This window comes from Thamnophis sirtalis, unplaced genomic scaffold (genome assembly GCF_051295495.1).
Source record: "Thamnophis sirtalis isolate CommonGarterSnake01/CBP01778 unplaced genomic scaffold, rThaSir2_p1.2 scaffold_11, whole genome shotgun sequence".
Classification (NCBI taxonomy): domain Eukaryota; kingdom Metazoa; phylum Chordata; class Lepidosauria; order Squamata; family Natricidae; genus Thamnophis; species Thamnophis sirtalis.
Window position 1 is genome coordinate 48,752,395 of NW_028261391.1, and position 27,019 is coordinate 48,779,413.

The 27,019-nt window shown below is 39.0% G+C and overlaps 1 protein-coding gene across 2 annotated transcripts; it reads right to left on the reverse strand.

Annotated features, from left to right (window-relative positions):
* Positions 1 to 1,326: 1,326 nt before the first annotated feature.
* On the reverse strand, positions 1,327 to 27,019 carry ITPRIP (inositol 1,4,5-trisphosphate receptor interacting protein). Of its 2 annotated transcripts, none has more exons than XM_087725808.1 (2): positions 26,824 to 27,019; positions 1,327 to 3,398 (listed from the first exon to the last, which is right to left on the reverse strand). In XM_087725808.1, the coding sequence occupies exon 2, from the start codon at positions 3,383 to 3,385 to the stop codon at positions 1,748 to 1,750; it is 1,638 nt and encodes a 545-aa protein (XP_087581934.1). In that variant the 5' UTR covers positions 3,386 to 3,398; positions 26,824 to 27,019; the 3' UTR covers positions 1,327 to 1,747. The 2 variants fall into 2 exon arrangements, 1 of the variants encoding a protein (XP_087581934.1); XR_015698061.1 differs by lacking the exon at positions 1,327 to 3,398 and adding an exon at positions 25,837 to 26,365.

Sequence of the window (27,019 nt, forward strand, 5' to 3'; positions counted from 1 at the left end):
TTTAATAAAGTCAGGCAAATAGCAAGAGTTTTGACAAGTCAAGGTCTGTTCAAGCAAAGATTCATTGTATTCCAAGAGTGCATGAACAGTTTACATAGCAGCATTATTTAGAATTATTTAAACACTGTTAAATCAGATCAGGAATAATTTGACTATTTCTGTTGGTAAAGAGAAGCACTGCATGAAAGATGGACTAAGGATAGATATAAATATATCAATTTATAATTTGATAATGAATATGCAAAGATAGAATTGCCCAATCTGTGTAACTGCTATAGAATTAGGTCTGAAGGGATAATTTAAGCTACTGAACCTGATTTGCTGCTCAGTGCAGGAATGATTCATGTCACTGCAAAACTACATTCAGAATTATGTGCCAGTATAACTAAAAACCACTGTTTTTTAAAAGCAAACTACTGGTTTTAAGATTTGTTTGTGTTGTACCAGAATGTAATCAACAGTTTTCTATAGCTTCTGGAAATCACTGGTGGCCACAAAAAGTATTAATAAATGCATATGATGGGGTGGGTGGGTGCTGTAGTGGTGAAGGTACTGGCTTGGAAACCAGATGGTGATTTTAGGCCTCCTTCAGGCATGAAAGGTGGCTGGGTGACTTTGGGCCAGTTGATGTCTCTCAGTCTAAGCCACCCAATGGGAGTGGTTGTTGTTGAGGGGAAAATAGGAGGCAGGAAGATAAATAATGTTCACCACTTTTAATCAATCAATATCTCTCTCTCTCTCTCACACACACACACACTCTCTCTCACACACACACACACACACACACACACGATAGCTTGTATATAGATAAGTGATCTTGTCTATAGTATTTCTAATTCAATCATTGGTTTTTAAGCAGTCTTCACTTCAGACTATTCATTGACTTTTGCTGCACAAAAATAGCAATTTGGCCCTTTTTCCTCTGAAAATTAGTAATTGCCATTGGAACAGAGTGGCAAAGCAAGCCTCTTATGTAAGAAATAGAAGGAAATGCAGTCCAGAGAGCAGAAAGTCAAAAAAAAGTCCCATCTTCCAAGTGAATGGACTTTTTAAAAAGCATTTGGCTGATAATAATCCTGGCAAAGCTCAGATTTGGGGATTTAAAGGGGTGAATTCATTTCAGTGAAGATGGGCAAAGTTGGATCTGCTCAAGAATTTCTGACTCCAATATGTCAAGCCTATTAAGTTGAGATCCCTTAGAAGTAAGCTGTCCCAAATTTAGTAGGATCTGCTTCTAAAGGCATTATTTGGAATTGCACTGTCAAATGCATAAAGTTATACTGAACCATTATTTTCTACATATATCTAAACTAACTTAAAATTACATTTAAAAAATCTTGGCAGTAGAGTTTTATGCCAAAGGAAAGGAACAAAACAGAATATATATTACTTAATTGTACATCATCCTTCTCTCATTAACTATGTTAGACCTTGTAAATAAGGCATTCTTTTTCAGTCTGGCTATGGTACTTTGCCACAGCAGCAATAATAAAACACTTAACACATATACCGCTATATTCTTAAAACTGTAATATAATAAATTAAAAATGATCTTCCTTGCTTAAGCTCATTACAACAAAGAAATGCAGTGGTAAAAATGTTGAAAGTTGCATAAATATCAGCCCATTGGAAAGAAAATGAAAATGGTATTTGTCATATAGATATCTGTAAATTCTACCACATGTATACATCTTCTCCCCTGGGGAGATTTGCATATACTGTATGGTAGCAGTCAAAGGAGGAGCTCTCAGAAAAGATCTTTATTTAGTGGAGTTGCCTGTCCATTTGGAACATTCGTGGAATATTCATTAATTAAAGCCAATGTATTTTTAAGCATCTCGTGGAACATGTCCATAGCTTTTCTGTAAGTGTTTCGTTGCAATACTAGGGGCCGGAAAAGATTCAGTGGTTCTGCCTTTTGAAACTCCACTGGAACACCCAGTTCCTGTGGCAGATTTCTATTTCCAATGAAAAAATGGTAAAGTCTTTTTTCTTGCAAGCTTTTCTCCAAAAAGTTGAGTACATCTTGCAGCCTGGCCTCCAGACAGTCAGAAGTCCACGCTGAACTAGGATGGATTTGTAGCAAATGCAGTATTACTGTTTTAAAATGGTAGTTTGTCAGGCTACTCGGTTCTGTCAGACTGCACTGTTTTCCATGAAGAAAAGACAAAATCTGGAGGCAACTGAGGTGGCAAGGATTAGCAGGCAAAGTTTTGGAAATAAACTGGATATATCTCTTCTCGTACACAGTAAAGGTGAGAAACCAGTGAGTGTTGCTGGTGAAGCTATTGAATGGAAAGTGAGAGATAAAATATACATCAGAATCTGCATATTGTACCACAGGCCTGAGATTGAATGTGATGGTTTTTCCAGACCTGAACTTGATTTTCAGGGCACCTGGAGTATCCAGGTGATTGAAAAGCAGACTGAATTCATACTTGTGTGCAATTTTATTCCATCCCTTGGTAAGTGCCATCTGGAACCATGTCATAACCTGATCAGAATCAAGATACTGAGTGTCTTTGGAGCAAAGGAGATCTTCCATATGGTTACTCTGCCTAGTTTGGCTTGCTTTGCTATGAAGCAGACAAAGTAAATCTTCCCCCAATTTAGTTTTATCACAGATACAACTTGATGAGTTATCATATGACCGGATGATTTTTATCATACCATAACTTCCTTTGTCTGGTAGAATAGACTCTCCCGAACACCAGGTCTCAAATTGGAAACAGTATGGCTCTGGGGGATTAAAGGGAACAATGAAATCACAAGTAAAAGGCTTATTTGCTCTCCAGTTTTCATACATGCTCCCAACTCCTATAGACTCTTCCACTTCCATGTCAGTATCTCGGTTACACACACTTCTCAAAGCTTCTAATAAGTCATCTGCAAAGCCTTCCACAAGCTCTCGGTTCCTAGCAATATCACTTGTCACATTCTGGAGGCATCTTTCATAAAAACTGTCCAATGTGACTTTGTCTGGTAGAATAAAACCCTTGAATGTTTTCCCCAGGACATTAATTTCATCATCATCTTTGGTATAATCTTGCCAGATCCCTTCCTGGTAATCCTGTCTCCAGAATTCAATCAGAAGGAAGACTATCATGGACAAAACAGTCCAGAAATTCCAAGAAAGGGAATCATGGTCATATTGTTTTTCTGATCCAGTCTTCTCCTCTGAAGAATCTACTGAAACCTCTTGTGCTGCTAGTTCCTGCTCCAGTTTCAGCTGCTCTAGCCTCAGGTTCTCTTCACGCTCTTTCATCTTTTCAATGATTTCTTCTGTGTTTTCAAAAACAGTAACATTTTCCTTTGGGAAGAGAAGTGGATGGTTGATAATAGCTGTTATTACCACCAAGCACACCCGGAAGAATCCGGCCGGCATAATAGAATCTTACCTATGAGAGAAACAGAGTTAGCTTTGCTAATAACAGAACATAGGTATGAAGAAATGTATTATTGGTATTGCTGAAATAACTGTCTAATACTTTTCTTACTTTTCTCTCTAGTTCTAAAAATGACGATATTAGATATAGAAAACAATTATCTTTATATCACGTATAAATGTTAGTATATTTCAGGAATTTATTTAAAGAAAATAGGTACTACCAAGAGAAAGGGGGAGACATAAAAATATCAATTTCAAGCAAAAATTGGATATTAAATTATAAACCTCACAAGAGGAGTAAAAGAAACAAATAGCAATGTTCCTTTTGTCAACGCTCTATTTAATATTGCTACAATGATGAAGTGTATGAAGATTATTCCCATTGGTGTCAAGAGACTAAATTTATTTTATAGCTAATGAGATGCAAAAATACAACTCCTTTGAAAGTTCAGAAGAAACAAAGCAAAACAAAAACCCTTAACTGATTTTATATGTGGATATCCTAAGGCTGTATTAGTTCTTACGGTTTGGCATATTGATCTAACAACCTGTGTGCATTCTAAAATAAGGGGAAAAAGAGAGCTCTCTTTAAGATAGAAAATTGTTACCTCTCCAAGTACAGTACACCAGTGGTCCCCAACCTTTTTATCGCCGCGGACCAGTCAGCCTTTGATAATTTTACCGTGGCCCGCTGAGCGCGCGCAGGGGTGAGGGGGCATTGTTCTACGCTAGCCCTACGTAGCTGCGCAGGCGCTCTTAGGTTTTTTTCAGGAATCGGCCAGCGCTGTAGCGCTGAAAAGGAATGAGAAGGGCGGCGCTGGACACAGGGGGGCGGTGGGCCGCTGGTGACGTCAGAGTGCCACCAGCGATCCAGTAACACCCCTTGTGCCAGTTAGCCCTAATTTGCATACAGAAAGAAACTATGGCCCCCGGCCGCTGCAGCGATCATGGCCCCCGGCCGCTGCAGCGATCATGGCCCCCGGCCGCTGCAGCGATCATGGCCCCCGGCCGCTGCAGCGATCATGGCCCCCGGCCGCTGCAGCAATCATGGCCCCCGGCCGCTGCGCGGCCCGGTGCCAGGTACTCCACGGCCCAGCACCGGTCCGCGGACCGGGGGTTGGGGATCACTGCAGTACACAGTATTTTCAAAGATAATAGCCTTAAACCCACTATTTATTCCCCCTTTGTATTTGTAATTGTTTTGCTTCTAAACTTTCATTGAGGCAAACATTCTTCACAATAAAGAAAGTGCTAGCTTACATAAGCATTCAATTACTCACACACGTGTGTGAACTGATTCACGCTTCTGATTTTTCATGCAGCATTATCTATAGAAACTGATCTTAAATCATTCACATAAGCAAATTGAAATGGATGTTTGGTATTATGCAACCAACACTCTACACATGAAACAGTTCTGGCTAATAAATCATACTAGTTTTAATATATCTGTCCTCTAAAGAAATATGGGCTAGATTTCAATCAGACTGGCTGCACATGAGTTGGGCACATAATTGTCATCTGCTACACAAGGAAAGTCAGTGGGAAGTTGGCAGGTCGCAAGTCGCTCCCATTACTTTTTTGCTTCCTTATGCTTGCTTCCCAGTGTCTGGCCAGGGCATTTCCCCATGCTCTGTAGCATCTGCTTGCAATAGTTACTTTCCTAGGACAACAACCAACCCATCTACCCATTCATGCTCCGTAGCACCCACCAGCCTTTCTGTGGCTCTAAACTATAGCTCTCACCCATCAACCTGCTTGCCTGTGGTTTCTGCCTTTTGCCACATCACAGTCACATCACAGTACTTCCAGGACTGCTGTTGCTGTGCAATGTGGCCATGTGGCACGTCCTGCTTTACAAACACATTGCATAGTGATAGAAATTCCAGTTCTATCATAATCCAACCACTACCTGTAGGCGTTTTGAAAATTAAAGAAGCATTTTCCAAGGGCCATTTGGCCTTTATGTTGGTTTTAACTAAATGATGCTTAAGTTGTGTTAGATTTTTACTTATTTTTATTATGCACATGTGACTTTTAATGTTTTGGTCTTGATTTTGTAACAGCATTGTGGAGTCATAGTTAATGTTTGAATTTTTTTCAATAATGGCTCCACAAACACATGAATAAGTAGCCTAAATTATCTAAATCAGTAGTTACATTATTAGTTATTAAATTTATATTCTGCCCATCTTGCAGTTCAAGGTGACTCTGAGAAACTTACCATGTAATAAAAATACGTATAAAAACAATCATAAATATAAAAGCAGGTTAAAATTACAAAGCATTAAAACAAAGTAAAAAAAAAACGGGTTTGAAGCAGAGCAATGATGGAATTTTCTTATGTTACTGCACCAACCACCTCTATTCAACAATGGAACAATGCATCCTTGTACCAAAACTATCTTCCACAAAGCCGAGATATACAGAAGAGTCCTAACTTCATCTTCAAGGGAAACTTACTATTTTGGAGTTGTGCACAAATAAGAACAATTAATAATCCTCTTTGCATGACAGCATACAGTGTAACACAGTAATTATTAGGACTGATTGCATTAGGCCTGGAAAAACCAAGTTCAAGTCCGCTATGATTATGGTAATATAGGGCTCACTGCTTCTCAGCTCAACCTATTTCACAGGCGAGTGTTCTGGGGATAAAATGAAGATACCCACCCACCACCCCACGATCAGGTATCCTCCACAACCTGGAAACAGATAGGAGGTAAATAAGCAAAACAATTCAACATGAAACCTATACCTAGATTTAGAAATTTTCCACCAAGTCAATCTCAAGTCATGAATTTCTTATTAAAGCACAGCACAATTCTGTACTTAATAAAATTAGACTTCCATTACCAAATAGGTCTCAGCTCTGTATTCCAATAGTGCCATGTTTATCATGGACAGAACATTTGGGAGTTGGTGCAAATTATCCATTATTGGAAAGCTTACCCCCAGTCTGTGCCAACCTGCAACACATTGGTGTGTTGGAACAATAATTGTCAGAATCCCCAAGCAGAATGACCCAGTTCTGAGAGTTGTAGTCCCAGATGCCCATTTTGAGAAGGGTGCTCTGTATCATGCGATCTCTTTCAGAAAAGCAGTCTAATCAACATTAGATAAATTATGGAAGAAATTCACAATTTTTATATCTGTGAAGCAGAATTCAGATGACTATATTTAAAGAAGGACGGGCTAGATAAACTTGCTCTTGCAGATCCTGAGAAGCAAAAAAACCAGATTTACTTGTTATATGACTCTCCGCTGGATTTTCCTAGTGAAATCATAAATTTCAGAAGACTCTCACACTATTACAAACTAAGCTACCAGAATTCTGCAGGCAGATTCTTGCAAACTGCATTTTAACAACAAGCAGAGGGAATTGGAACAAAAAAGAATGTTGCCTATTGCGATTATATGTATTAGATTTGTATGTAATAGGTGGGAAAAAGTAGGTTTGGGCCCAAAATTTCAAGATACATAGAGGACAATGGTATAAATTTGATGATACAGGAAGGGACCTGAAGGATGATGATCTTTAACTGATCCCTACCAAAAGCATACTAACCCAGGGTGAGGCTTAGAAAACAAGGACAAGATATAAATGAAATGTCCAAAGATGTAGATTATTAATGTGTAAATTTTAATAGGGAATATCACAAAGTGAAACAGGATTTTAAAAATTAAACTATAAATTACCCTGCCAACCTGCATCTTTATCTGTTCACAATAAATCTCCAGGATTTCCTTTTCTGGGCTGTTATTAAAAATAGAACAGTATGTACTATGCATACTTTGAGAAGCAAATATAACACTGCCAATGTTATCTTCTCTGAGGGATCCTGATCTCAAACCTGAGCAAATGCATGTGGCTTGTGATAAGAAAGCATTGTGTCTAGTTAATAAAAATTATAAAGTAATTTAAATAAAGTCAGAGGGCAAGATTTCATGGCCATTTATTGGTGAAACTATTTTGCAGTTATTTTGACAATGAATATAGGTTAATATTTTGCAAGTGTCTATCAATCTATATTCATTGCCTCACACTAATAATTTTAACAAAACATACATGATTAAGATAAGATGTGAAAAACAATGTGCATTTAAAGAGATTCAGCAGTGGCTCTTTTCAAACATCCCATGAGGGTGATGTCCCAAATAGATGATGAATTTCGATGAGTATATAGAGTTCTCTTGACAGTTTTCGTGGGTTGTTCTGGTTTTTTGGATGTAGTTTTGGAAAATGAAGACTACCAAAGAGCAATACCCAAACCAATCCCAAGAAGCCTTTTAATTAACCAAAGACCTCAGAGAAATGAAGTAGCTGAAAAGATAACTAGATTGATAGTGGCAGAAAACCAAAAAGAATGTGACTGAGCACTGGTAAAAGCTTACATCAGAGCCTACATACTTCTGGTAAGTGCAGTGAAGCACCAGTTCTTGCATAGTAGTTTTTTTCAATTACCTAGGCTCTTTGAGGGAAGAATAAGCAGAATAAGACCTTGAGGCTCACTGGGTGGTTTTGTAGATTTTGTGATAGCGTTATTTACGTTTGCTTTATGTAAGATGTACAGAATTCAATATAGTATGTGAGTCTAGATCTTGAAATGCTATCTGGGATTTTTTTCCCAGTTACTGGACTGACAAAGTAGTCAGAGTTTTCTGGAAGAGGGTTTTCTTTTCTGGAACATCATCTATGGCTTGGATATATAGTGTTTCACGTTCCTTTGGGCATATAGATGGTATAATAGAAAGAAGAAATAACCCTGAGGAACAGGAAGAAGAGCTAAAAACTAGGCAACTGATAAAACATAACTGATCCTGGGATAGAAATGTAATTCAAGAAAGTATCTCAGACAAGACTCTTCTAGTCTTCAGGGAGATCAGAGGGAGGGAGAAGCACATTCAGACTTGCAAGATTCTATTAGTATAACCTTATACTAAATGCAATGTTAAAATGGGAGAAAGACTATTATCTTTCTATCAGCTATTATCAGCTATTATCTTGTTATGTTTTTACAAATAGAAATTTATGACCTTAAGAAATGCATCAAAGGTGCTAAATTTCATAGAAACGAGAGCAAGATTTTTCAAGTTTTAAAAATCAATTTTAAGCATACTCTGTCAGAGCAGAATGAAATGAAACCTGTAGTATTACACCCACTATATGTTCAGCAAAATTCATGTATGGTGAATAGAGGGTTGTATAAAAAATAAGGATAGTTGAATTAGGAGTTAGTTGAATTGTTGGAAGGTAACAAGCTAAACAACAATTAAGTGGACAAATGGTAAAATGAGTTACTTCTCTCTGCTCTCAAGATCAATGCTGGGACTGAGATAAATATTAGTCTGCTCACAAGATATTAAATTCAGAATTCGTTCTTCAAGTTATTTTATATCTATATGATACAAGCCTGTTTTCCCCTTTTTCAGTATGATGATAGCACTGTTGCCATTTGCAAGAATAGACTCCAAGTAGAATTTTGCAAGTACCCACATAGGGAATGACGTGAATTTGCCACAGCATTCCATCTTCAATACTGTATACGAAAATTTATTTCACAATCTTTTAACTCGGTCTAGAAGTCAAGCTTTAGCCAGATCCAGTGCACAAACCTAGCAGGATGAGAAGAGTATTCGGAAACAAGCTACATCTCAATTCTGCTGCAGGCAGGGAAAGCCATATGCGAAATAAACAGCAAGACAAGCTGGTAGATTACCTCTTTAGGCAATGTATCATTTTAACAAGTGATGTGGTACGTTAATGCTCCATCAGCATTCATTTCTGAAATTAAAGGTGTGGTTAATTTCCTTGTGTATAAGAAGTATGATGCATAATCCCCTTAATCTCAGTGCTGACAAACACAATAAGCTTGTTTAATATTTGTTAGTCTGCCTGGGCTTGCCAACTGGTGAATGGTATTAGCTAGAATAAAGCATAGTCTAATTATACTCCAATTGTTGGGTGTGTTAGAAAAAGAGTGGCAGTAAGCGCATGCTTTATAGTTCTGTACTCAGTTTCTGCTCTGTAGTGATTAAGCTCTTCATTTTTTATTCTGCTGCTAATTTTGAGATAGGAAAAGGCCTTGAGGATTAGTTTTGGGACCATAAGGGTCTCTTAATTTTCTTTTCTCCAAGCTTTTGTATATTCCTAAGACATTTGTTACAATCTCAAAAGAGAGATAACATTTGCAGGAAGATCATGGACAGCAGGGCTGCAATTTGCACATTAATGGTGCATAATGCAGCAGTTTTTGAAACAACGGGGAGTTCCTTGTAGGGATTTTGCTCTACCTAGGACTGTAAACAGATTGCATAATTTTGCTTTCCCATTTAATGTTCTGGTGATATTGCAGGATCCAATCTTCTCTCTAGCTAATTTCCCTGAAGATGGGCATCAGCTCCTCTGGTTCTGGTGTCCGAGCCAGATTGGATTCTGTAACATTATCCTGGGCCTTCATTCTCTAGTAATATGTTTTTTAAAAAAATCTGTGATAAATATGTGTTAAACTAAAGAAATCTTTATTAGAAACAAAATATTTGAAGATTCATGCATTGACAGACAGTTGATTACACAGATTTTAACCAAGTATGATTTTAAACACTGATTAAAATTAGAGTGGACTGGAGACATTAAACTTAGGGTGGAGAATTGCTGTAATGAGTTGACTGCTGGCATGAAATGGAACAGAAAATGTCTGCATTCAAAAATTCTCAACATATAAAAAAAACATAGGAACTTCAAAACATTTAAACTTGTTAAGTCCCAGACTTAACTGTACCAAAATAAAGGTTCCCACTGTCATAGGAGAGAAGGAAGACTGTCAAACAACAAGTATTCACATGAATAGGATTACAGCAGAGATCTATATGTTTCCTAGAGCAGTGTTTTTCAACCTAGGCAACTTGAAGATGTCCGGACTTCAACTCCCAGAATTCCCCAGCCAGCAAATGCTGGCTGGGGAATTCTGGGAGTTGAAGTCCGGACATCTTCAAGTTGCCAAGGTTGAGAAACACTGTCCTAGAGTATAAAAATAGTATATTTAAGCATAATTTAATGCTTTATTAATATACAAAATATAATTAAGGTAAACTACGTTCTACTCTTCTGTTTGGAATTATACCGATAAAAGGAAACTAGGACTGTGTGAACTGAAACAGAGGCTAGGGTTATTTTCATACAAGTAAATCAGGGGTGAAATCCAGCAGGTTCTGACAGGTTCTGGAGAACCTGTAGCAGAAATTTTGAGCAGTTCGGAGAACTGGCAAATGCCACCTGTGGCTGGCCCCAGAATGGGGTGGGAATGGAGATTTTGCAGTATCCTTCCCCTGCCATGCCCACCAAGCCACACCCACAGAACCGTTAGTAAAAAAAAATTGAATTTCACCACGGAACTAAACCAAACATTACTCTACACACAGACAAAAAGTGTTAATATTAAGGGTGAATGTTAATCACACATACCTATACTCGATTTAATCCAGTTATGTGAATTATTTAAGAGATTTTTAAAAATTATGTATTTTGTATAACTTTTCTGACATACTTTTTTTTTAACATCTCATTTAGTTTTCCTGAATAAATATAGTATGTACTTAGAAGTCTAGGTTAAACTTCTTTATACTCTTTTTATAATCTGATTTTTCTCAAATACTAAAAAAGTATTTGGCATAGACCATAAAGAAAATGATCTTGAGGAACAAAGGCAAGAAAGATTACATAAACAAAGAGGTATTAAGAAGAAGAGATTCAGGCAAGATCTTTCCTTATTCTTCGGCATACAAGAAGAAGGGTGGATAAAAGTTGCAAGATTCTATTACTGTTTCTTCTAGTGGCATGTTTCCTGATGTCGTCTACATCAAAAGGCTGATGTTTGGTAAACAGGTTTCCCAGTTGTGTATGAAATTGTTGAGATGCTGGTTATGAAGTAACAAGAATCCATTTCTTTTAACACTGCAAAGTTAGGGTTTTTTTAATAACCAGAAATGAATAAACCAGTCTTGGATGTTTTATGTCTTATCGAACTGCTAATCACTGTTTACACTTAGATATACCAAGAAAAAAATCTGCTAGTTGCTAAGAACATTTTTCCAAGTCTTTTTCACAGCTATAAAGAAGATGAAAGTACACGAATGAAATGCTGTTCCATATTTCTACAGTACTACTTAGCATTATATGCAAATCAGCTATCTATAAAGCATATGGATTTCAAAATCATATTGAATCTCATTATGTACAGCTTACACAGGGATCGGGAAGAACAAAATGTTATATAAGCTGTTCAGTGACGTGCGGTGACGGTTACCGTTGGTGAGGCAAGACATAAACGCAAGACGCCTGTCGGACACAGTGGTGGGGATGTTGCTTCTCGCTGCCGTCGCGCTCCACCGCCTTGCCCCCCCGCCTCCTCCGACAAACAATCCTGATGCCCCGGCCTGCAGCCAGCCCAGCACCGAGCCTGGACTCACCGCTCTTCTCCTCCTCCTCCTCCTCGTCCCCGCTCGGTGCTGGGCTGGTTGCAGGCCGGGGAATCAGGATTGTTGTTGGAGGAGGTGGGGGCGGGGGCAAGGCGGTGGAGCGCGACGGTGGCGAGAAGCATCTCAGATGGAGCCAGGACACCCGGAAGACAAGCCGGCACTTAAAGGCATGCCGAACTACTCAAAATTTCCCTCTGGTGTGAATCAAATATATGGTTGATTTATGATTAAACAAACACATGCACAGTTACATACATAAGAACTTGCCAATTGTTATAGGATTATTGTTTTTTATTGATTTAGTTGATGATGTATACAGTAATACTGTATGCTGTATTCCAACAAAACATTTGCCACTGAATCAGTTACTCCACTGAAATATTTGTTCAGTTACCTATTTATGAATAGGTAACTAAATATAATATAATGCTTGTATCTTAATTTTTCAGCACAAGAAAAGATTCTATAAGCTTCATTTGATATGCTGAAATAAACATTGGCTTGTAGTTTTTAGTCTCCCATACAAAACATCTGTGTTGTGGTAGTCTGAAAACTAGAACATTTACTATGATATGAAATTTGTGGACTACAGCCCCACATTGGAATATTAATAGCATACAGATAAAATAAAGTACTATTGCATTAAAAGGATTTTGGTCTCAGATAAAGCACAAAGGAATTCAAATAGTGACCTCATGTTTGCTTGCAGGAAAAAAAAATACACACTATATTTGTCTGCACAGAACTGAGCTGTGTGATTCAGTGTGGTAATAGTGATTAAGATGCAGGAATGAGAGTTAGAAGATCTAAATTCAAATCTACCCTCAATTATGAAATTCATCAGATTACTGTGGCCAGTAACTTTCTCTCTTCACAGAGATGTTTTTTATGGAAACTATTAAGAAAGGGGAGACAAAAATCTAATTTAAATAACAATAAATTAGTATGTTCTGAATTTTAAACTATTTTGAAAAGGTTGCATTATGAAAGCCACTATTTCTCTGCTATTAGACAGAATACTATTAAGTGCGAGAAAGGCAATGGCTGAAAAGACCAGGGACACGTTTCCCCACAATCTTCTCAATGACAAAAGGAAACATCTGTGGACATTATGACATTTACAAAATGATAAATTATCAGTTTATCAAATTATCTGGTAAATTAGTCTGAACACTCCAAATTTCTACATTCATCTGAGTGTATTATAATAGCCAGATCATAATTAATTTACTACGTATTATGATATTTGCTTTTTGTTTTTCTGCCCATAAGCTTTGGAAATACTTGTCAATGATAAAGAGACTAAAAAAATATGTAATTAACCAAAGGGGAACCAAATTGCAAGAAGTAGACAACAAATGTAAAGTTTCAACTATGAAAATGGGTGAAACAGTTGGAAAAGTTTATTCTACCAATTTAGTAATATGGAATATTAAAGAGATATACATTTATTTTTTATCACTAGAAATGTTGTTCATGGTGCACCTTGGAGGTTCGAAAAGAACCAAATCCAATTTTCCTTTAATTTCTTTGTTAACCATTTCCCCCTAGGAAAACATAGAAATTATTACGATAATAAAAAAGCCATGGCTTACTTCCTGGGAGGAGCTTGCTGATGGTGGCAGCTTAAAATTAGCTGCCCCCGAATTCCTGGTCATGTATCTGTTTAGATGATCATCCATCTGACGTCTTAACAGGTTTCTTATCCTTCAGGCAAGAATGGAAGAAGATATAGTTTTGCTGGCAAATGCCCTTCGATTTTTGCAGCTTCTGTGCCTGCAGAGAGAGGGGGGCCAGCCCAAAGCAGAACGGCGTCCGTGCTGGGAACTTCAAACTGCCTTGTGCAGTACAAAGTAAGATCTCTCCCACTCAGTTCACAGCTTTGATTTATTTGATTTTAATACGAGCTGAATCCGTTTACGTGGACATTAATTGTTTACCAAGATTCTAGCTTCTTTTTTTTACAAGATCTTCCTCTGAAAATCTATTTACTTAGAGGCTTTTAAAATGGCGCCGAGCCGGCTGGATTCTCCGGTAACAATGATTATCTTCTTAACCTCCTTGTTAAATGTACAGAACTCTAAAACTTCAAAGGAGCGTCTTATCACCTGTTTCACAATCGGCCAGCAGAAACTTTTTAATTAGTTTCATTTTCACAAGACTTCCTTTCTCTCATTAATCTTGCTTATCTGGAATTTAAATGGTGATGAATCTGCTGAACTGTCTTGTTACAATGCTTATTTTCTGAAAGTTTTGCCAAGCCTCAAATTTCAAAGTAAAGGGGGAAATTCAGCATCTTTACTTATAGCTGCACAGTCAGGCAGCAGAGTTTTATTAATTGCTGGAAGATAAAATTTGGAATGGCCTCAAAACCAAATCCTAATTTGAAACCGTTGCCTTCTATTCCCAGGGGCACATCCCCAGTGCCTGGCACAAGGTTGCAGCCTCCGCTCCCTACGCCCCCTGCTGGAGATTTGTTAATGAAAGAATTTTTCTTGAGTGAATTAAGTGTGGCTCTTAACACACAGACAATTAAAATGGAAGATAAACTTAGAGATCTTAAAGAGGAGATAAAACAGGAGATAAAACAGGAGGGAAAAGAGGAAATAAAAGAAATAAAAGGGGAAATAAAAGGACTTAAACAGGAGTTGTATGAGAAAATCGATGCCAGGGTTGTTAAAATTAAAGATGAAATGCTGGGACTTGTAACTGTATTGACAGAACATGTTTCTGGAATTGAAGATAGTCTAGAGGATCTTAATGAGGCTAATACCAACTTGACATTGAAAACAGAGGCGGTGGAACAAAAAGTGGAAAATGCTGAAAAAGAAATTATTATGATACAGTATAGACAAATGGAGCTGGCATTAAGAGTAAGGGGGCTGCGTGAGGAGAAACAGGAGAACCTGAAACAGATCCTATCAGAAGCCTTTGACCGCCTGGTGGGAAGGCCAGGGACTAACCTCGACTGGCAGATTGACAAAGTTTATCGCGTTAACTCCTGGGTGGCAAAGCAGAAACAGCTTCCTCGAGACATCGTTATATACTTCACTACAAGAGAGCTTAGAAATATGGTACTACAAGAGTCTTATAACACTAAGCTCCAAATTGGCGGTCAAGACCTGATTGTTTTGAAAGAGATACCACCTCAAATGTTAAGAGCCAGGAGAGACTACGTTTTTTTAGTTGAAGAACTCAGAAACCGTCAGATATAGTATAGATGGGACGCACCATTTGGCATTATATTTACATTTGGCATTTGTCAGCAATTAGTCTACATGACTCATTTTGGACATGACTTTGATGAGAACAAATGGTTAGTTAGTAACAGTCTTTATTTAATATCTAATGAAGGGATCAAAAATGCTAATTTATAGGATAATCACATTCTGCCACAGAATGGATCAAATGCAGAACAAAATACCTCAGAAGTAGTTTAAGATATTGAAATTTGTTCCTTGCATAGTACACCTAAACTATGTATATTGATAAATGGAAAGGTATTTCTACTGTAGGGAGTTATCACCCAGCCCTCTCCCAGAAAAATGAAATATCCTAGGAAATATTGAAAAGGCAGAATATTACATTTCCCTGGATGTGAAAAGGGAGAAACATGTTTTAAAGCCAGAGTAGCTTCCTGCAGCTTCCTGCCCATTGCCCTTTGTTCATGGGCCATTAAGATGCTCAAGCCAGTCCCTTTACATAATAAAGAGTTCTCCCCTTCAGCTCCAGGGTGATGGGATTAAGGCATGAGTGGCCTTTACTCACTCACCACATGGCATCTGAGAACTCAACCAAACCTGGATTCAAAACACAGCCTACAGAGTTGCCCCTGCATGGTCCCATGGAAGTCTGACAACCAATCGGAATAAAAGCTCAAGATCAAAGGCCAGAGAGGGCATAAAACCAGGGACTTTCAGCACCTCAGCTCTTCTCTTCTTTTCCACTGTAGGAAGTTATCACCCAGCCCTCGCCCAGAAAAAATGAAATATCCTAGGAAATATTGAAAAGGCAGAATATTTCTCTGGATGTGAAAAGAAAAAAACATGTTTTAAAAGACAGAATAGCTGCCTGTAGCTTCCTGCCCATCCCCACTTTATCAATGGGCCATTAAGAAGGCCAAGCTAGTCACTTTACATAATAAAGAATTCTCCACTTCAGCTCCAGGGGAATGGGATTAAGGCATGATAATATTGGCACTTTACCCAACTCACCACATGGCATCTGAGAACTCAACCAAACCTGGATTCAAAGCGCAGCCTAAAGAGTTGCCCCTGCATGGCCCCATGGGAGTCTGACAACCAATCAGAATACAAGCTCAAGATGAAAGGCCAGAGAGAGCATAAAACCAGGGACTCAGCATCTCAGTCCTTCCTTCTCTTTTCTCCACCAACCTTGAAGCATGTGATCATCTTTTCTGTTCAGGGCTCAAGCCATGTGGTCCTGTCCACCAATAAACCATCTTTCCAAGCAGCCTCCATGTCTCCAGTGTCTTTTTCCCCACTTGGAGCCGAACCCAGGACATTTCTTTCATCAATTGGCGTCCATGAAGGGACTCCAAGCTAGCCTAACCAATGGATATGGCCCAGGTAAGCCTCCATGCTGGCACAGACACCATTGAGTCTGTGGGTGGACTTTATCTTGGCCTTAACCATTGGATCTAGGTTTTAAAGGGGTTTTGAGTTTGAGCTCAAAGGCTGCCTGGAAAGAAGGTGAGTACCTCTAAATTTTAATTCTCTAAAATTTAATTTGAAAGCATGGCAAAGCATGGAAAATGTGTGTATGCCTGCATGTGTATGACTGATGGGCTCCTTCTCCTGATCACAGCTGGATCTTGGTTCCTCTGTGTGTTTTACCAAGAGAGCCTGGAAAGTATTAGGGTCAGGCCAGAGAACAGGACCTTCTGTTAGGGAAAAGAGAGTGTGTGTGAAAATGGATGGAAAAGTAAATGAAAATTTTGTTGTTGTTGTTGCTTTTGTCCTGTGAAAGCAAAAAAGCAAAGGCCCATTGTGCATAAAGAGAGAAGGAGGTGCTGGTATTAACTGCAGCGGGGCAGTGGTCCTCCCCAGATCACCTTTTTGGATCTGGAAAACCTTAGCGGAATTCCCTACGAGGAAAGGGGCTGAATACTTTGTTGAGAGAATTTAAGTCCTTCCCAGAATTTTTTTCTTCCGAAAACTTATGGCGGGTCACCCAGCTAGGCCAAAAGTGAGCCCTACATGTAAAGGGTCATGGGAAGCGTTAGCTCGTGGGTGACAGAAATTTTCCTTGGAGATTTCCTTGAAGCCTGGGATGCCAGGCACATGCCTATGTTGGTTGGCATGGAGAGCAAGGAAACTGTGGCAAATGGGCTTTGCGGAAAGATAATACAGGAAAACTAATTTGGCTACATAAAGGTACTTAAAAGAAAATAGAAAAATGTTAGGGTTTCCTTTCTCTCTGGTCTGGTTGTCTCTTTCTCTGTCTTCTATTCAACCACGTGGTTTGTTTGTTAAGATTTGTGCCTTCCCTAATTTAACAGATTTGTGCTGGGAATGACTAGGATGTGTAAACCTGAGAGTTCTCTCTTTTTCCCCTTATTTTCTCCTTGTCCTTGTGTATTTGTGTGTCTAAGTCTTTGTGCACCCTCGAGTTATTGTAACTATAAAATGTCTCCAATCCAAAAAGACAAGAATTTTAAATTGTTCAAAGAAAGAAAAGAGTAAAGAGAAGTATTTTTTTCTTCCTTCCTTCCTTGTACCTTAAAGTAACAACCCAGGAAATGTTTTAAGTTCATTTACAAGAAAATTTTCGTCTTTGCAGTTATTGTGTGTTTAAATGATTTTACCTGTTCATCTCTTTCCTGAAGCATGTGAATCCAGACCCCATTTCTCATCTGTGATATCCCAATAATGTTACCAGCAATACTGGTGGGGTTGGTTTTTTCCCCAAACTCTGCCTGCAAGCTATCTACCCCCCCATGCCTCTCCCTTACCTCTAATCCTCCAACAATGCCTTTTCTGTGGGGGAGGGGACCTTGTTCTCATGTCTTTCAGCCCTGGAAGATTGTACTCTTCGAGGTGAGTATAGATTTTTTTTCTTTTGGGGGGAGGAGGAGAGTGTTGCCTTGTGTGTGCATGCATGAGATGAAGGAAATTCCTACTAAAGGTTTGCCTTCAACCTGAGTAAAAACCCTCTGCACATTTATCTGGCCAACCTTCTCTATTGGACCTAAAGTAGAAACCTGGCTCTAGAAGACAGTTTTGATTTAGATTTTGTCAACAAATTTGCTGATTTTCTGGCCACCATCAGATGAACTGAAGAGAAGCTCTATTTGAGTTTCTTCCTCAAAGTGACTGAGGAGTGCACAGGGATACGTTAGAAAGCTGTTGCAGCAGTAATAGTTGTTTTTAAAAAGAAAAGTAGAGCTCGAGCCCCACCCAGATGCAAACGATGTGTTAATGAAAGTCTCCATACATCTGGAACTCTAAAAATATGCCAGCGCTCGCTGGGAGATCCAAACTAGAACCCTGGCTGAATGCAAACAATGTGTGGACAAACCTCTCTATATATTGTCTCTATATATCTTGATCTTTAAAAATATGCCAGCGCTTGCTGGGAGTTCAAGATAGAAGAGTTTGGAACTTTAAAAATTAGCCAACGCCGCTGGCAGATCCAAATTAGAAATGGAACACCCCAGGGCAGAGACAGGTATTAACAATCTAGTGCTTAAGGAGATAGAACAACAGGTGTAACTTCGAGCAAAAGTAAGAAATTTAGCAGGTAATAAGGTAAAGCCTGTCTGAATGGGAAGACCTAGGTAATTGGACTTGATTAATTTGATGTAATGTCTGTTAAAAATTCTTAGGTGTGCATCTACACTAATAACATGTAGAATTGAATGGCATTGAATTGATTGTGATACGTTTGACCAGCTGGCAAAATAAGTAAGCTTCTCAGCTTGGGTTTGAAGCTGTGGGGAAGGGGAATGTAGTTAGGATTTAAACTGCTCTCTGAGTTTTCCCATGCTTGGAGAATGAGCCACATGTTCCCCAATAAAAGAAAATTGAAGTTTTAAAGGATAGAATCTCCTCCAGGCCTGAAAGTGTTGTTCCATGGTATTTGTGCATGTATGTGTGTGTGATCATTTCCAGACCTGGAGGGAAGTTGAGATCCCTTAATAAAAGAAAATGGAGCTCATTGGCTTATGTACAGCTCCTTGAAATAATTGTAATAACTGCTTTGCATGAAGAAAGAATGAAATGGGATTTTTGTATGTGAAATTAATTTACACAAGCAGTCTGATTGCAGTGCAAATGTGAGTATGTTGATGGTAAAAGTTGGTATGAATGTACTTTGATTCCCTTTCATATAAAGAAACAGTAAGCTGCAGGGTTGTTTAATGGTATGTGTATGCATGTGTGTTATCATTTCCAAACCTGAAGGGAGGGTGAGATCCTCTAATAAAAGAAAATGACGGTTGATGGCTTGTGAAAAAAGCTTCCTGAAATACTTATTAAGATTGGTTGGCATGAGCAAGCATGAACGTCTGATTGCAGTATGAATGTGAGTATGTGTCCCCGATGCCCCAGGGAATGATAAGTGAAGGGATCCAGAGACCTGTGATTGCCTGCGCGAATTTTCCCCCCTTCTTCCTTCTGGGTCATTCTTTGGAGGAAGCAGGAAAGGCGGGGAGTGTGAGTGTCTGCTCATTTTACCATGAGTATGTGTATGAAATGCCCCCAGTGATACCTGTGAATGCCTCTGTGCATCCCCTCCTTCTTTCCCTCCTTCCTTTTGGGTCATTAAAGGCGGCTGCAGTTTTTCTCCTCACCTTAACCACTTTTTTCTCTCTCTCTTCTGAGAAATTTGGAGTAAATGGGTGACCTGCTCTTGCACCTTTACCTTTCACTGTTGTGATCTTTTCATCTGCATATAAAGGTTATGCAGTTACAGTTCCTTGTCTGCTCTTAATACAATTTTGATTTTTTCTTCTGGAAATTTTTGAGGTTTAAAATGCTTAAATTAAACCTATAAAAAGAAATGATTTTGAGATATTTTGCTTACATTTGTAAATGTTTTAACATACTTAATGAGAATTTGCTTCCATCTGAATGGAATCTGATATTTTGGAGTGTTGACTCAAAGTACCTTTTTTAATTGCAATTTTTTTGAAGCTGTTCTTCTTCCCTCTCTCTTTTACGTCTAAGTGCATTTTTAAAAGCTTATGAGTCAAGGTGCTCTACCCTATGATATTTTGTTTGTTTGTTTGTTTGCAACACAAGTTGTTGTCCCTTTTGGAAATTTACTCATCTTACTGCAAAAGTGTTTCAATCATAGAGGCAGTGGGAATGTCATGTTCCATGAAATTTACATCGTCTGCCTTCTGGAATAATGTTTGGATTTCCACACAGAACGGGTGAGATTCCACAACATGAGACTAAAGATATGTCTGTAAAGAACTGTATTCTTGGCCTCTTTTTTTTACCTCAGAAACAAAGGACTGCTAGCTCAAACCATAACTCTCAAATTGACTGCTGATGATTGCATCCTGATAAAACCTGACATGAGGAAAAAACTTAGCCAAGCCTGGGACAGACTGTACCAAGCCTGACTGACCACTATCAGACATGATAGAAAGAACCCTAAAATGCACAAGAAAGACCAAAAGACTCTCTTCTATCGGCAGAAGACAGCTGTAAAGTCTATGGGGGAGGGTGAAAATTGATTGTAAAGTTTTTTTCTTTGCCTCCTTCACAGAAATTCATTATAAGGTTTTCTTTCTTGTCTCATTTATATTGTAATCACTTTAATGTAGTCATGTAAGAATTATATTTGAGAATGGCTAGCACAGCCAGTTCTGAACACCTTAGATTTCTGTCTAGTGGGAGGGAAAGTTTGTCCAATGTCTGTATTTTCTGTATTGTAGAAGCAGCTACACCTACACACACAGAGAGAGACAGAGACAGAGAGAGAGAGACCCCATTCAGAATTAGATTGAAACTATCTCCTTGACTCTCCTCTACACAAAGCTTCTCCTAAGTTGATTTTTGCTCTGGCACAAAAAAGCCTAAGCAATGATATCTCCCTTTTAATCCCATGTGGGAGGATCAATTCTCCTCAGATATTTCCCCCACTTGAAGAGTAGCAGAAAGGATCTTCAAAATCTGAGCCCTGACTGACTCAAAAATGATGCTGCCCCATTGCCCAGTAAAGCAGGATATGTTGCACTCGTGGGTCTCATGAGTAGGAGTCCCCCGGCTCATTGTGTGTAATTTTAAAAATACTAAATAGCCTGGATTGCACACTAGCTAAACTCAATTTGGCCTCACTAAAATAAGAGCTAGGGCAGGTTCAAGAATCATCCCTTCGAAATGGGCAGCCTGTAACGTAAAGGGAAAGCATGGCTGTGAAGAATTTTGGGATTTCTGCTTGCTTGAAACCTGTCTGGAAGCTCACAGAAAGTGATATCTGATACTAATTGGCATGGAAAATTGGATACTGTAAATTTCTTTCCAGAAATTGTGCCCTGGTTGCTAGACCTACATGGTTGAAAGCTCTCTGGGAGCCACTGAAGAGATCCTTCTGCTGTCTCTCTCAATGCCTTTCCATCAGAAGAATTAAGTCTCCCTGATCTGACCAATTTTAATCTTTTGTCAAGAACATGTGCATGGAACATGTTTTTTTTTTAAAAAAGGAGGGATTGTAGGAAGTTATCACCCAGCCCTCTCCCAGAAAAATGAAATATCCTAGGAAATATTGAAAAGGCAGAATATTTCTCTGGATGTGAAAAGAAAGAAAGTTCTCTGGGACTTTAGAATTCAAATCAACAAGCCACAAAGCACCCCAGACTTAACAACTGTTGATAAGAAAGACAAAAAAGGCTGGATAGTGTATATGGGAGTATCTGGAGACAGCAAAATTGAAGACAAAGAACTCGAAAAAATGATAAAATACAAAAGAAATGATTGTGGCAAAAGAAAACAAAGGTAGTACCAATAATAATAGACATTCTTTGGTGCAAAAACAGTTGGAGCACCATAACTGTTTAATGAAACATCTACAAGAAAATGTGCCAACTCCCTCTCCTAAGATTTTCAAATTGGAATATTTACTTTCTGAAAACTGGTAGCTATGAAAAATCTAAGCTGGAAAATAAGTTGTCAAAAAGAAATTTAGGTTTTGAAAGTTAGGTTTTAAAGCAGCTCTCCTTCGCATTGGCTGTTCCTTAAAATTATTTACTGTATTTTTCAAAGTATAAGACGCAGTGGAGTATAAGATTTTGAAGAGGCAAATTTTTTAAAAAAGTTTTTGCACTCTGCAAACCTCCCCAAAACGGCCCATTTTTCACGAAAACGGGCCTTTTTTCTTTTTTTCAAAAGAAGGGCATGAATAGCTTTTAGGAGGTTTGTAGAGTGTTCCTGGGGGGTGGAGGTGAGGACAAAAATGAGCATATAATGGCCTGTTTTTTGTGAAAATGGACCAGTTTTTTTTCAAAAAAAAGGGCATGCATAGCCTTTAGGAGGCTTATAGAGTGCTGCCCTCCTCAGCCCCCAGGAGCACTCTGGAGGCCTCCTAAAGGCTATGCATGGCTGTTTTGGTGAAAGGGCGGGATTTCGGGAGGCAAAAAATGCTTTATTCAGGGTATAAGATGCACCCAGATTTTCAGCCTCTTGTTTGAGGGGAAACGGTGCATCTTATACTCTGAAAAATATGGTAACTAATCAACCCAATACACAGGAAAGACACTAAGGAAAGTTGGAAAATACACATATAACCAGAGGGCAAATGTATTAAAATGTTTTTAAACTATTCTTATCAAAGCAAGCAAGTTTCAAATAATGAATAAATTATCCATTTTAGGTCATCAGGGCGATCTATTCCTTCCAACTTGTGAGGCTCTGGAGTCTTGGACTTCAAATCTGAATAGCCAAGCCAGAATTGTCAATGGCAAGACATGATGGCATCTACAGTATCTATATGAGTTGCTTATCTGAGCGCTCAATACTTTTTGAATACTTCAGATAATTAGGTCTAGCAATCGTAGTTCCACTGGACTCAATCAAGGACTGTGCCAATCACTTTTCAGCATTCTGTGTCCAACATTTTTACAGGGACTGTAAAACTTACTCTAAACTTTATTCTTCAGGATCCACATATATAAGCTTGTCTACAAATTTCTTGATCCATAAAATCTGTTGGATTACAATCCCCATAAGTCTCAACTTCCACAACCTGCTTGGCCTGGACCAATGTGAGTCTGTGGGATTGCAAATTTGGAGAGTTCCAAAATGAAAAAGCTGTCTACTAACTACCGTATTTTCCGGCGTATAAGATGACTTTTTAGCCTATAAAAATCATTCCCAAAATCGGGGGTTGTCATACGCCAGGTATACGGCGAGCTGAAACTTACCGGTTCCAAGCCGGTCTGAGTGCCGTTAAGTACCGCTGCCGCACTGCTGTACTGAGCTGCATTTTCCACGCCGGCAGTGCTGAGCCAGCAGTTTCCACATAGCGTATACCGCTATGAGCCGGCCTGCTTGGACTGCCTTGGAGTCAGGAAGGCGGGCTGATGATGTCACACCCTCTGCCAATCTGAGCAGGCCTTGTATTCATTAATAGAAAATACATCGCTCACCATGATTGGCTGAACACTGTATACTGGAATGGCAATACCTGACCTGACAGCATTACTGCAAACAAACAGCATGGCACCCCCCTGGGTTTATCATCTTATCCTTCCTTTCAGCTTTAGAGTGAATTAGGAAAAGTTTAATCCACTTGCAATGTTTTATATTACATGTTTGATGACAAACAGCCTTATGTTTATAAGTGAGTTTTCCTGCTAAATTCCTGTATGCCGTAACCATTTGAATTAAAATTACCATATTGAAATAAAATCTGATGTTTTTTTAATTTTTATTTGGTGCGCCTCGGAAGAGGGATAGTCTTATACGGCAAGTACAGCCCAAACCCTATATTTTAACAGGAAATGTAGGGGGTCGTCTTATTCACCCAGTCAACTTATACGCCGGAAAATACAGTATGCATCTATTATTCGTAGAGTGATCCATGAAATTTGGTATCTATAATGCAGAAAAACCTCTTAGAACCGTGATGGCGAACCTATTACACTTGTGCCGGAAGTGGGACACAGAGTCATCTCTCCAGGCACATGAGCTGTCACCCATTGCTCTTCCAGGTTCCGGTGCACTGGCCAGCTGGTCTTCAAGCGGAAACCAAAAGAGCAGCCACCTGGTGTGCATGCATGCATCGGGTGGCTGCTCTTCCAGTTTTCAGCGCATGCATGCACATCAGCCATCTGGTCTTCCAGTTTCTCATGCACATGCGTGTGCAAAAACCAGCTGGCCGGTACATATGCATGTGCTGGAAACAGGAATATCATCTTCACACGTACGCACACCGGAGGGCTGCTCTTCTGGTTTCACTCAGTGCTGAAAAGGTTCGCCAATACTGCCTCAGATCAATATCACTGTGAAGACAATGTGATTTCAAGGGAGTTGTAAATAATCACAAATAAAAAGAATTCTGATTACTACATAAGAAGTGTTTCAGGTGATGGTGATGCCAGGCTTGGTGAGATGGTGAGACAGAGGACAGATTTATTTGCAAAATGATCTCAAAAAAGGAATTTAATAGCAATTTTGAATTCTGAATTATATTTACAGAATGAGATGGTTCCCAAATTATGGCTTAGCATTTTAGTTCATAGAGTTTAGCAAGGAGCAGGCAATATTTTCCATTTGATGACTGCAGGGTTTTTTAAAAAACTAATTGGCTGTAGGGAAGGATATCCATGACAGGCTAACATCACTGGGAGGTTTGGGAGGGAGAGCTGGGGTTTATTAAACTTTTAAATAGGTGAACTTTGCCTTCCAGACTTTTGAGCCTGTTTCTACCCTCGTAGTATGTTAATGGAGATCTTTCACTTAAAAAAAATCACAGTAAAAATGATCTGCCATGGCTACTCATTCTAAGCTTAGTTTATGTCACGGGTGTCAAACTCCTGGTGTCACGTTGCCACCACATGATGTTTTGAGACTTTTTCCCTTTGTGGAGCTGGGATGGGTGTGGCCTGTGTGTGACACATCTGGCCCAGGGGACACCAGCTGGACATCCCTAGTTTATGTGGAAACCAACTCCATATATCCTTCCATGGCTGTAACTAAGCAAAGATCTATTCTAGCACTTCCCCCACCAAATACCATTGAAGCAGAGTGTTTTGAAAGAGGAAAATCACGTGTAACTTTTCTTTCATTTTGGATCAGTTTCCATAGCCCGTGATCACTGACCACTTTGAGTAATGTATACATTATTTCAAATTGCCCAATTCTATGTGGCATTCAACAGAGGTTCCATGGTAGTTTCCATAAGTAAAACCACAGACTAACTTCATGAATTTGTTTAACCCCGTTTAAAAGTACTGTAGTCTGAGCTACAGAGAAGTAATACACTTAGAATTACATTTATCTATTATTTAGTGTTCGATATGGCATATACTGCTAAGTAGGCATGTCCATGCAGGAGGGACCAGAATTTTACAAAACATAGTTACAGGCCAGGCACTTAAAACATATCTTTCCAACCATTATTTAGATTACAACTCCTAGAATTTTCAGCTAAACAGGGCTTTCAAACTCACAGTCCAGATGTCTCACGTGCTAGCCATGCCCACGCCCGGTTTAGCAAAGAGAAAAAAAGGCCCCATGTGATGCTGCGAATTTGGCACCCTTGAGCTAACCAGAATAAAATAGGGTGTCATATTTGGAAACACTGTTATAATAGTTATGGCAAGCTAGAAGAATAGAACAAAATTGAGTTTGTAATGGGGAGAATGCTTCACAGTCAATGCTTAAGTCCTAATTTAAAGAACATTTTATTTATTTTTCTGTTTATTACTAAGTTACACATTTTAACAAATCTATCTAAGCAAATAAAAGTGGATACAACACAATCCTCAGTCATTTTCTCTTGAGGTACATAGCCAACTTGGATGGATTTCTGGGGTGGGGCTGTGCAGGATTTTCTGGTGCTTATTTTACTTATTTTTTATTTTATTTACTTATTTTATTTTTATTATTTTGCTAATCTTTAAATCTCTGGGAAAGGGCCCTTTGCTTTTAAATTATAAACGTAATTGTCTCCTTTCTTACAGTTCCTTCCATACTTTGTTCTCATCTCACCCTTATAGCTTCTCACCTTCTCAGGTGCTGGTAGAATTACAGCCTTGTGTTTTTATTAGGATTTGTTTTTACTCTTAATGCTTCTTGTTAATTTGCATGTTGCTGTAAACTAGCCTGGAATTATTTGACTCAGGAGAAGAATAAAATAAATTGTGGACAATTTAGCAGTTTAATAACAACAACAAAAAAGCCCCCAAAGCACTTAGAAAGAGAAAGCTGAAGAGCCTCGTGAGAGGTGAACATAACTGGATAATCAGAATATGGACCATAAAAAAATGTTTTCGGTATCCATCTGTAAGTTGAAAAAGCCAAGTCCCTAGAAGGAGGAAAATGCAGTGTAGAAAATCATTTTTTTTAAAACTACCTCATCCCCCCCCCCCAAAGTTTGAAGGATGTTTCCTCTTCCGTTTACTATTCTGCAACTCGTTTTACAATGCTTAAGGAAAAAAACCGGTGCAAATGTCACCCCCCCCCCGCCGAATACAGAGTGATTCCCAACCGGTTCTGAGCAGGGCATCCGGCCGTGTGTGTCTGTCCCCCCCCCCCCCCACGTTCGTTTAGAGACGGTTGGAGGGCTGCGAGCGGAAGGAAGGGGGGACTGCAAAAGTGACTCCTATTTTTAGCGGCGAAAAAGGCGGCGGGATGGGGCTGCATACTTTTCAAAAAGCAAATGCAGACCTCCGACAGAAAAGAAAAACTATCTTAAATGAAAAACTTGGGGTTTGTTTGTTTGTTTTTTTGAGGCAGAGGAGTCAATATTAGCTGTATACTTACTGCGTCCTGCAACAAACTTTTTACTCGACTAAATGACCGACAGAGAACCGTTTTGTCTGCTTTTCCAAGCCAGGTTTGATTCAGGCTTCGACTTTTCGTGCCGACTGTGATCAAAACTTCTGTCTGAAGCACTTCCTTCTTCTCTGAGCATCCTACACGCCTGTTGCTTTTAGCTACGGGAGCAGCTTTAACACGA